The sequence below is a fragment of the Macrotis lagotis genome, chromosome X (assembly GCF_037893015.1).
Source record: "Macrotis lagotis isolate mMagLag1 chromosome X, bilby.v1.9.chrom.fasta, whole genome shotgun sequence".
NCBI classification, from domain to species: Eukaryota; Metazoa; Chordata; class Mammalia; order Peramelemorphia; family Peramelidae; genus Macrotis; species Macrotis lagotis.
Window position 1 is genome coordinate 54,182,412 of NC_133666.1, and position 11,471 is coordinate 54,193,882.

Genomic DNA, 11,471 nt, shown 5'->3' on the forward strand with positions numbered 1-11,471 from the left:
TCTATCCACTGAACCACCTAGCCGCCCCTCCTATTTTCATAAAAGGAAAAAGTGAATGGAATCTAAGTTTCATAGAAATTGTAGCTTGACTTTGATTCCTGGAAAAATTCTAAAATATTTTGCTTGAGACACATTCTACAATATTTATAAAAGAAACTAACAGTTATAAAAAGCCAGATGGCTTCATCTAAGAACAAGTCATACTATATTAGCTTTCCTTTTGTTGGCAATGTTACTCGACTGAAGGAAAGATGCAATAGTTGTTGTTCACCTAAAATTTAATAAAATTTTTCAGAATGTCAGTTTTGCATGTTAGTCTTTTGACCAAAATAGGCAGATATGTTTTATAGTTTATAGTTTACAGTTAGGTGGACTCCAAAGGTGACTGACTACATCTAAAGAGTCATAATCAATGACTCCAACATCTACTTGGGAAGATGTTCTTAACCTGGGAGTCCATAATTTGTTTTTAATATTTGAAAATTCTATTTCTTTTTTTAATTCATTTTTTATTCTCATTTTGTACAATTTTTTTTTACATTAATAAAATATTCTTGTTTACAAGTAAACAAAATACCCCTTTCCCCCCCCCCCCCCCCCGCCACATGAATATAGATAGACTTGCTTGGGTGAAAAAAGTAAAGGGGAGAGAAAAAAATTAAAATTAAAAAAATAATAGTAATAATTGTAGGTATGGCCAGATGGCGCAATGGACGAAGCACCAGCCCTGGAGCCACGAGCACTCGAGCCCACATCCAGCCCCGTAGACCCAACAATCACCCAGCCATGTGACATGCAAGCCACCCGATCCCCACTGCCCTGCAAAAACCAAAAAGAAGGGGAAAAAAAAAAGACCCAAAATAAAATAAAATAGTAATAATAGTAGGGGTGGCTAGGTGGCAGATAGAGCATTGGCCCTTGAGCCAGGAGCACCTGGGTCCAAATCCGGCCCCAGACACCCAAAGATCACCCTGCTATGTAGCCCCAGGCAGGCTACCCAGTCCCACTTGCCCTGCACCCTCCCCCAAATAATAATAACAAAAAATGTGCTTCAGTCTTTGTTCCAACACCAACAATTCTGTCATGGGTGGATCTCATTCTTTATGATAAGTCCATCACAAAAGTTACTTCCATATTTTTCCAACGTTGCCATTGCTGATCACAACTCCCTCCTTTCGTATTTCTCCACTATCATGTACTATATTTTCTCTTCTCCTTTCACTCTGACTCTGCTGTAGGGTCGCTGAGTGGCGCAGCAGACAGATCCCTGGTCCTGGGGCCAAGAAGTCCTGAGCCCCCATGCCACCCCTTAAGCCCAGAATCCACCTGGCCCTATGGTCCTGGGCAGGCCTTCCAATCCCAGCCCCTTGCAAAAAGTAAAAAAGAAAATGTGTTATATCTGACCACTCTCACCCCATGGTCTATCCTCTCCTTTATTCACATCCCCCCCCTTCCACCTGTCTCCCCCTTCTTACTCCAGATGCCTATACCCCATTGAGTATATTTGCTGTTTCCTCTCCTAGCCATCTCTGATGAAAGCAAAGGTTCCCTCATTCCCCCTTGCCTCCCCCCTTCCATATCATTGCAATAGCTCATTGTAATAAAAAAAAATCTTATTATGTGAAATATCTTGGACTATTCCCCTCTCCTTTTTCTTTCTCCCATTCCATTTCCCTTTTTTTATTGACACCATTTTTACACCATATTTTATTTTCAAATTCAGCTTTCTCCTGTGCTTCAACTATAAAAGCTCCCTCTACCTGCTCTATTAACTGAGAAGGTTCATATGAATATTATCAGTATCATTTTTCTATACAGGCAGTTCATCCTCATTAAGTCCCTCATATTTCCCCCCTCTCCTCCAATCTCCATGCTTCACCTGAGTCCTGTATCTGAAGATCAAACCTTCTGTTCAGTTCTGGCCATTCCAAAAAAAGGAACCTTTGAAATTCCCCTGGTTCATTGAAAGTCCATCTTTTTCCCTGGAAGAGGACATTCAGCCTTGCTGGGTAGTTCATTCTTGGCTGCATCCTAAGCTCTTTTGCCTTCCGGTATATTGTATTCCAAGCCCTACGAGCTTCCAATGTAGTTGCTGCTAAGTCCTGTGTGATCCTGACTGCAGCTCCACGATATTTGAACTGTGTCCTTCTGGCTGCTTGTAATCTTTTCTCTTTGACTTGGGAGTTCTGGAACTTGGCTATAATATTACTAGGGGTTGGTTTTTAGGGATCTCTTTTTCTCTGGGGGATGGGAGGATTCTCTCCATTTCTATTTTGCCCTCTGCTTCTAGAATATCAGGGCAATTTTCCTGTAGTAATTCTTTGAAAATGATGTCAAGGCTCTTTTCCTGATCATGACTTTCAGGTATTCCAATAATTTTTAAATTATCTTTCCTAAGCCTGTTTTCCATATCCGTTGTTTTTTTCAATGAGATATTACATTTTCTTCTAATTTTTCATTTTTTTTGGTTTTGAAGTTTTGATTCCTGATTTCTGGTAAATTCATCAATCTCCCTGAATTCTATTCTTTGTCTGAAGGATTTGTTCTCCACAGAGAGTTTTCTTATCTCTTTTTCCATCTGGCCAATTTTGCTTTTTAAAGCATTCTTCTCCTCAATAACTTTTTAAACTGTTTTATCCATTTGACCTAAGCTGGTTTTTAGCATGCTATTTTCTTCAACATTTTTTTGGATTTCCTTGACTAAGCTGCTGACTTCATTTTCATGTTTTTCCTGCATCTCTCTCCTTTCTTTTCCCAGTTTTTCTTCCGACTCCCTCATTTGATTTTCAAAGTCTTTCTTGAGCTCTATCATAGCCTGAGCCCAATTTCTGTTTTTCTTGGAGTCTTGAGATGCAGGAGTTTGTGCTTCCTCATCTTCAGACTGAGTATTTTGATCCTTCTTGGGCTCATTTGCAAAATATTTTTCAATAGTCTTCCTTTTGTTTCTCTGCTTGCTCATTTTCCCAGCCTGGGCCTGGTTTGGGGGTGCTTCCTGAGCTTTTGGGACACTCTCACAAGGGTCTCAGTGTATGAGGCTCTGTCCTCCCTCCTGGTCTGTGAATGACCATAAGCGCCCCCCTCTGCCACGGGGCTGAGGTGGGGGGGGAGCCCTGCTGTTCTATGGGGGGGGGCCTAGACTGCAATCAGGATCTGAAGTGATCAGAGCCCCAGAGTTCTGTTCCAGGGGCAGAGGACAGAGCTCAGCAGTCTCTCTTCACTCCCCTCCCTCAGCTCAATGGGCTCATGCCCTGGGGGCTCCTGCTTAGGGGCTCCGCCTGCTTCTGTCTCCAGGTCTGGGCTGCAGAAAGACCATGCTGTTGGCTGTGTGCCCTGAGGGCTGGGCTCCACGTGCTCCCTCTGGCAGAGGTCCCCAGCTGATCCCCCACTTTGTGCCCGATGCTCCCCGGGGTGCAGCTCAGGAGACTCTCCTGCTGCTGGGAGCCGGGGCTCCCAGCGCCCTGGGGCTGCCTCCAGTAGGCTGAAGTTCTTTGGCTCTGGGGGGCCACCCCTCTGGCGGGCCGCCCCTCCAACCCCGGGGAGCAGAGCCTTTCTGCTCTTTTCCAGGTTACCTTGAGTAGGGGAACTGCCTCACTGGGTCCCTTTGTGGGTTGTCTCTCGAAAGTTTAGTTAGAGTCCTTAGATTATGAGTTTTTATCAGAGAGCTCCTAAGACTCGATCCCTTCATGTCGCCATCTTGGCTCCGCCCCCCCACACACACACTTCTGAAAATTGTATTTCAATATCAATTGGTTTCCTTTGTAATATTTTATGTTTTATTTTATATATTTAAAAACATTTTTCTGAGAAAGCATATCTTATAGGCTTCACCAGATAACCACAGAGGTCTCAGATTTTAAAAAAATAGGTTGAGAACCCCTGACTTTGATCATAATAGCTAGATGAGTGCCTGTGTTCATTCACATTTTTATTATTGACAAGGCAAGCTTATGAAATGTGCAGATGACACAAAGCTGGGAAGGATATCTAATAGAGATCAGAATATATTGATCCAAATCTAAGATTAAATTTAATAAAGGATAAAAATAAAGTTTTTTGTTTTTTACATGGGTTCAAAAAATCAGCTTCAAAAATACAAGATCAGGTAAGTGGGGCTATACAGTTCATCTGAAAAAATCTGGATGTCTTAATGCACTATGAGTTCACTATAAGTATTATATGTAAGCCCCCATAGTTAATACAGGCTTAAGCTGCATCAAGAGAAGAAGAATATAGGGGCAGATAGGTGGCACAGTGGGTAGAGCACCAACCCTGGAGTCAGGAGGACCTGAGTTCAAATCTGACCTTAGAGATTTAATAATTACCTAGCTCTGTGTCCTTGGGCAAATCACTTAACCCCATTACCTTTCAAAACACACACACACACACACACACACACACACACACACACAAAAGAGAAGCAAAGTATACAGGACTAAGGAGGTGACAAGTCCCACTATTGTGTGACTTGGTAATAACATAGCTTGAATAATATATTTGGTTCTGGATACCACATTTTAAGAAAGATATTGGGTAAGGTAAAGAGTTTCCAGAGGAGTGTGATTGGGCTGATAAAGGGCCCCAAGACCATGCCATGTGAAGATCAGTTGAAAGAATTGGGAATTTTTCATCTGAAGAAATAAAGAATTGAAAGGATAACTATGATGGCTGTCTTCAAATCAATGAAAGAACTCAGTGTTTTTATTCTAAGAAATGGAGATTTAGAGGGGGAGATATGCTAGCTGTCTTCAAATATATGAAGGACTGCCCTGTGGAAGACTTGTTCTCTGACATTGCCTATCCTTTGTTCTGACTCATGGATTTGCCATGTATCCCCACTAAAATGTACACTCCCTGAGGAGGACTATTTTGTTTTGTCTTTTTCTTCCCAGTGCTTTGCACAGAATAGGCACCTAATAAATGTTGGATTGAACTGAATTCTATTTGTCCCAGTCCACAGCACCCACCACCATGGATTTGAATTAAGGGAAAACTTTCCAACAATTAGAAATATTCCAAAGTGTACTGGGCTACTTCCAGAAAGGTAATAGAGGGGTGGCGCAGTGGATAGAGCACCGGCCCTGGGGTCAGGAGGACCTGAGTTCAAATCTAACCTCAGACACTTAATAATTACCTGGCTGTGTGGCCTTGGGCAAGCCACTTAACCCCATTGCCTTGCAAAAACTAAAAAAAAAGGGGGGGGGAATGGGTTACCTCCCAATGGAGGTCTTCAAGTAAATGCCTGATCACCATCACTTGGTGGGCTGTAGAAGACCTTTTTGCTCAGAGATGAGTTGCTAGATGACCTCTGAGATCCCTCCCCACTCTGACAGTACTGGAACAAAAGGTATGCTATAAATCAAACTCCTCAATCATAGGGTCATTGAGTTTCAGACTTGGATCAAATGCCAAAACTCATCTAGTAAAAAGCATGAGAGAATCATCCTCTAGGGAGCTGTGATAATGAATCGCCAAGCATTTCTGAAATACCTCTGACCAAGAAATCTTTCTTATTTTGGTATACCTATCACCTACTCTTCTAGTCACCCAGGATACAAATGAAGCCAGCAAAAACCAGTCCTTCTCTACCCTTAAGGAGTTGACTTTTTTTTTTAGGTTTTTACAAGGCAATGGGGCTGAGTGACTTGCCCAAGGTCATACAACTAGGTAATAATTAAGTGTCTGAGGCTGGATTTGAACACAGGTCCTCCTGACTCCAGGGCCGGTGCTCTATCCACTGTGCCACCTAGCTGCCCCCAACTCTTCTGTTCTTCAGTGGTCTTGAAAAGTTGTCTTCTGTGCTGGCTACTCTTAGGAGATAGACTAAAGGGTTCCCAGAAGAAAGAGCAAGATGGTACTTTGAGTAACTCCTTTCTCCCCACTCTACCTAAAAGGGGATGTCATTTCTCTTAAGGTGGGAGGAGTGGGGTGGGGAGATTCCTAAACTGTTCATTTTTTTCTTAGTAATGGATGAATCAAATTTATTTCCATTCTATCTATAAATACCAAGAGGTTTGATACTGAATAAAAAATGGAATGTTTTCCTAAATTTGTCAATCTTTGAGTCAGGAGGATGAAAGTTTGAATCCAGCCTCAGATATTTGACTCTCACTGGCTATGTGACCTTAGGCAAGTCACTTCATCCTTTCATTGCCTCTCATTCAGGACCATGTCCAGTCCTCCTGATTCCTATCTGGCCATTGGACCCAAACGATTCCAGAGGAGAAAGTAATGCTGGTGATATAGCACAGGCCCCCCTCACTCCAAACCAATTCATGTGCTTGCCTTCTTTAAGAATCAAGGACAGGGGGCCGGAGCCAAGATGGCGACAAGAACAGATCCTGTGTTAGGCGCTCTCTCATAAAGTTCATAAGCTAAGGACTCTAACTAAACTTTCGAGAGACAGAACCCACAGAGGGACCCAGTGAGGCTGTTCTCCTACTCAAGGTAACCTGGAAAAGAGCAGAAAGGCTTTACTCCCCGGGGTTGGAGGGGCAGCCCGCCAGAGAGGTGGTCCGCCAGAGCAAAATAACTTCAGCCTCCCGGAGGCAGCCCCAGGGCACTGGGAGCCGTGGCTCACAGCAGGGGGAGGGAGTTTCCTGAGCTACGCCCAGGAAGTGCTGGGCACAAATTAGGGAAACAAAGGGGGGCCCTCTGCCAGAGGGAGCACGTGGAGCCCAGCCCTCAGGGCACACAATGAGCAGCATGGCTACCCCCAGATCCAGAAAACAAAAGCAGGCAGAGCTGATAAGCAGGAGCCCCCAGGGCATGAGCCCATTGAACCTAGGGAGGGGAGTGAAGAGAGAAAGACTGCTGAGCTCTGTCCTCTGCCCCTGGAACAGGACTCGGGGCTCTGACCACATTCAGATCCTGATCGCAGTCTAGACCCCCCATAGAACAGCAGGGGCCCCCCCACCTCGGCCCCGTGGCAGAGGGGGCTCTTGTGGTCATTCACAGACCAGGAGGGAGGACAGAGCCTCACACACTGAGACCCTTGTGAGAGTGTCCCAAAAGCTCAGGAAGCACCCCAAAACCAGGTTCAGGCTGGGAAAATGAGCAAGCACAGAAACAAGAGGAGCACCATTGAGAAATATTTTGCAAATGAGCCCAAGAAGGATCAAAATACTCAGTCTGAAGATGATGAAGCACATGCTCCTGCATCTAAAGACTCCCAAGAAAAAAACAGAAATTGGGCTCAGGCTATGACAGAGCTCAAAAAAGACTTTGAAAATCAAATAAGGGAGTTAGAAGAAAAACTGGGAAAAGAAATGAGAGAGATGCAGGAAAAACATGAAAATTAAGTCAGCAGCCTAGCCAAGGAAATCCAGAAAAATGCTGAAGAAAATAGCATGCTAAGAACCAGCTTAGGTCAAATGGATAAAACAGTTCAAAAAGTTATTGAGGAGAAGAATGTTTAAAAAGCAAAATGGGGGGTGGCTAGGTGGCGCAGTGGATAAAGTACCGGCCCTGGAGTCAGGAGTACCTGGGTTCAAATCCGGTCTCAAACACTTAATAATTACCTAGCTGTGTGGCCTTGGGCAAGCCACTTAACCCCATTTGCCTTTCAAAAACCTAAAAAGCAAAATGGGCCAGATGGAAAAAGAGATAAGAAAGCTCTCTGAGGAAAACAAATCCTTCAGACAAAGAATAGAATTCAGAGAGATTGATGAATTTACCAGAAATCAGGAATCAATACTTCAAAACCAAAAGAATGAAAAATTAGAAGAAAATGTGAAACATCTCATTGAAAAAACAACTGATATGGAAAACATACTTAGGAAAGATAATTTAAAAATTATTGGAATACCTGAAAGTCATGATCAGGAAAAGAGCCTTGACATCATTTTCAAAGAATTACTACAGGAAAATTACCCTGATATTCTAGAAGCAGAGGGCAAAACAGAAATGGAGAGAATCCACCGATCCCCCCAAGAAAGAGATCCCAAAAAACCAACCCCTAGGAATATTATAGCCAAATTCCAGAACTCCCAAGTCAAAGAGAAAATATTACAAGCAGCTAGAAGGACACAATTCAGATATTGTGGAGCTGCAGTCAGGATCACACAGGACTTAGCAGCAGCTACATTGGAAGCTCATAGGGCTTGGAATATAATATACCAGAACGTGAAAGAGCTTAGAATGCAGCCAAGAATGAACTACCCAGAAAGGCTGAATGTCCTCTTCCAGGGAAAAAGATGGACTTTCAATGAACCAGGGGAATTTCAAATGTTCCTGTTGGAATGGCCAGAGCTGAACAGAAGGTTTGATCTTCAGATACAGGACTCAGGTGAAGCATGGAGATTGAAGGAGAAGGGGAAAATATGAGGGACTTGATGATGAACTGCATGTATTCCTGCATAGAAAAATGACACTGATAATACTCATGAACCTTCTCAGTTAATAGAGCAGGTAGAAGTAGCTTTTATAGTTGAAGCACAGGAGAAAGCTGAATTTGAAGATAAAATATAGGGTAAAAAGGGAGTCAATAGAAAAAAGGGAAATGTAATGGGAGAAAGAAAAACAAGAGGGGGGATAGGCCAAGATATTTCATATAATAAGATTTTTCTTTATTACAATGAGCTACTGCAATGATATGGAAGGGGGGAAGGCAAGGGGGAATGAGGGAATCTTCGTTCTCAACAGAGGTGGCTAGGAGAGGAAACAGCATATGTACTCAATGGGGTATAGATATCTGGAGTAAGGAGAGGTGGGGATGGGGGAAGGGGGGGATGTGAGTGATGGAGGAGAGGATGGACCATGGGGGGAGAGTGGTCAGATATAACACATTTTCTTCTTTACTTCTTGCAAGTGGCTGGGATTGGATGGCCTGTCTGGGACCATATGGCCAGGTGGATGCTGGGCCTAAGGGGTGGTAAAGGGGTTCGGGGCCTCTTGGCCCCAGCGTCAGGGATCTGTCTGCTGCGCCACTCAGCTACCCTACAGCAGAAGCAGAGTGAAAGGAGAGAGAAAATACAGTACATGGTAGTGGAGAAATACGAAAGGAGGGAGTTGCGATCAGCAATGGCAACGGTGGAAAAATATGGAAGTAAATTTTGCCACGGACTTATCATAAAGAATGTGATCCACCCACGACAGAGTTGTTTGTGATGGAACAAAGACTCAAACACATTTATTATTATCATTATTATTATTATTATTATTATTACTACTATTATTATTTGGGGGTGCAGGGCAAATGGGGCTGGGTGGCCTGCCTGGGGCCGCATAGCAGGGTGATTGTTGGGTGTCTGAGTCCAGATTTGGACCCAGGTGCTCCTGCTCAAGGGCCAATGCTCTACCCGCCACCCAGCCACCCCTACTATTAGTACTATTTTATTTTATTTTGGGTCTTTTTTTTCTTTTTTTTTTTTTTGGTTTTTTGCAGGGCAGTGGGGTTCCAGTGGGTTGCATGTCACATGGCTGGGTGATTGTTGGGTGTACGGGGCCAGATGTGGGCTCTGGTGCTCGTGGCTCCAGGGCTGGTGCTCCGTCCATTGTGCCATGGCCATACCTACAATTATTACTATTATTTTTTTAATTTTAATTTTTTTCTCTCCCATTTACTTTATCACTCAAACAAGTCTATATTTATGGGGGAGGGGGTATTTAGTTTACTCTTAAACAAGAATATTTTATTAATGTAAAAAAATTATTTGTACAAAATGAGAATAAATGTTAAGTTAAAAATAAATAAATAATGAAGAAGAAAGAAAGAAAGAAAGAAAGAAAGAAAGAAAGAAAGAAAGAAAGAAAGAAAGAAAGAAAGAAAGGAAGGAAGAGAAAGGAAGGAAGGAAGGAAGAAAGGAAGGAAGGACAGGAGGAGATGTCTAGGTACTGTGGTGGATAGAGCAACAGCCTTGGAGTCAGGAGTACCTGAGTTAAGATCCGACCTCAGACACTTAATAATTACCAAGATGTGTGGCCTTGGGCAAGTCACTTAACCCCATTGCCTAATAAAACTAAAAAAAAAAGAATGAAGGCCAGGGGCAGCTAAGTGGTGCAATGGACAAAGCACCAGCCCTGGAGTCAGGAGTACCTGGGTTCAAATCCAGTCTCAGACACTTAATAATTACCTAGCTGTGTGGCCTTGGGCAAGCCACTTAACCCCATTGCCTTGCAAAAAATAAATAAATAAATAAATAAAAAGAGTGAGTGACAAACTGAGGCAGCTAGGTGGTGCAGTGGACAAAGCACCAGCCCTGGAGTCAGGAGGACCTGGGTTCAAATCCAGTCTCAGACACTTAATAATTACCTAGCTGTGTGGCCTTGGGCAAGCCATTAAACCCCACTGACTTGCAAAAACCTAAAAAAATTAAATAAAATAAATAAAAATGTTGAGACTGTACAATTTTTTAATGCTACCTTAGAGTAGGACTGTATATGGTTGTTCCAATGTTGCTGCCTACTAGGGGATTATTCATTATTGAACCAAATAAAAGATTTCCATTCTCCAGATTTCAGCAACTCTATAGGCAATAAAATTATATTCTACTAATAAAACTTATACTTTCTAAGAATGTCTAATTCTTTATTAGTACTAGTGAAAGACCTTAAGGCACTATTAAATCCACAACTGAAAGACTGAGAAAAGAAATGGAAACAGCTTGGTTCCTGGAAAGAGAAGGTAGCATTCATTATAAGGTAATGTTGAAGTTTGAAGGTAGAATGGCAGGAAGAGAGAGAATGTAAAGGTAAGAAAACAGAAACAATTCCAATTTGGGAACCAATGCCTGCCCTGTGGTGTGATAGCAAGAGCACTGAATTTGAGAATCTGAAGGCTAGGGTCAAATCCTGACTCTGCTTGGGTAAATCATTTTCCCTCATTGGGCCTCAGTATCCTCATGTGTAAAATAAGAGAGTTTGGCCTGATAATTCTTTAGGATGATTTCCCTCTTTAAATCCTATCATCCGCCTTTTGTCTCGTGTCTTTGCTAGTGGCGCCATGGGTCACCAACAGCTCTACTGGAGCCACCCTTGTAAATTCGGCCAGGGGTCTCCATCGTGCCGCCTCTGTTTGAACAGACACAGCCTGATCCGAAAATATGGCCTGAACATGTGCCGTCCGTGCTTCCGGCAGTATGCGAAAGACATCGGCTTCATCAAGTTGAACTAAATAGTATTTCTGGACCTCTGCTTCATTAATTACTCTATCAGTGGCCACCGTTGGATTTCAGTCTGTACAACTATTTGATCTACCCACCTGAGGATCGATTCTGTTGTGCCTGCTATGCTAATTTGCATATATAATTTTAAAAAGGTCATCTCAGTTATGACTAAAATTTAGTGTGAACTTATTGACTCTTCAATGAATTATGTGAAAATAAAAAATAAGATATTAATCATATCTACCCCCTTAGTTTTTAATGCAATAGAAACAAGTGAAGCATAGAAAACGAATGTTCATTTCTAGTTCTGTTTCAACTTCTGTATACATGTGGTTTTTCCTCCTTTTCAGACCTGGAAGTTAGTCAGGA

The 11,471-nt window shown here is 42.7% G+C and overlaps 1 protein-coding gene across 1 annotated transcript; it reads left to right on the forward strand.

Moving 5' to 3' along the window:
• The first annotated feature begins 10,939 nt into the window (after nt 1–10,939).
• On the forward strand, nt 10,940–11,138 carry LOC141501056 (small ribosomal subunit protein uS14-like). The gene has a single exon (XM_074204705.1). It carries the CDS (start codon nt 10,940–10,942, stop codon nt 11,108–11,110), a length of 171 nt encoding a protein of 56 aa, XP_074060806.1. The 3' UTR covers nt 11,111–11,138.
• The last annotated feature ends 333 nt before the right edge of the window (nt 11,139–11,471 follow it).

Bases quoted from the DNA above. Each gene is read 5' to 3' on its own strand.
- LOC141501056 (XM_074204705.1), top strand. From the start codon at position 10,940: ATGGGTCACCAACAGCTCTACTGGAGCCACCCTTGTAAATTCGGCCAG.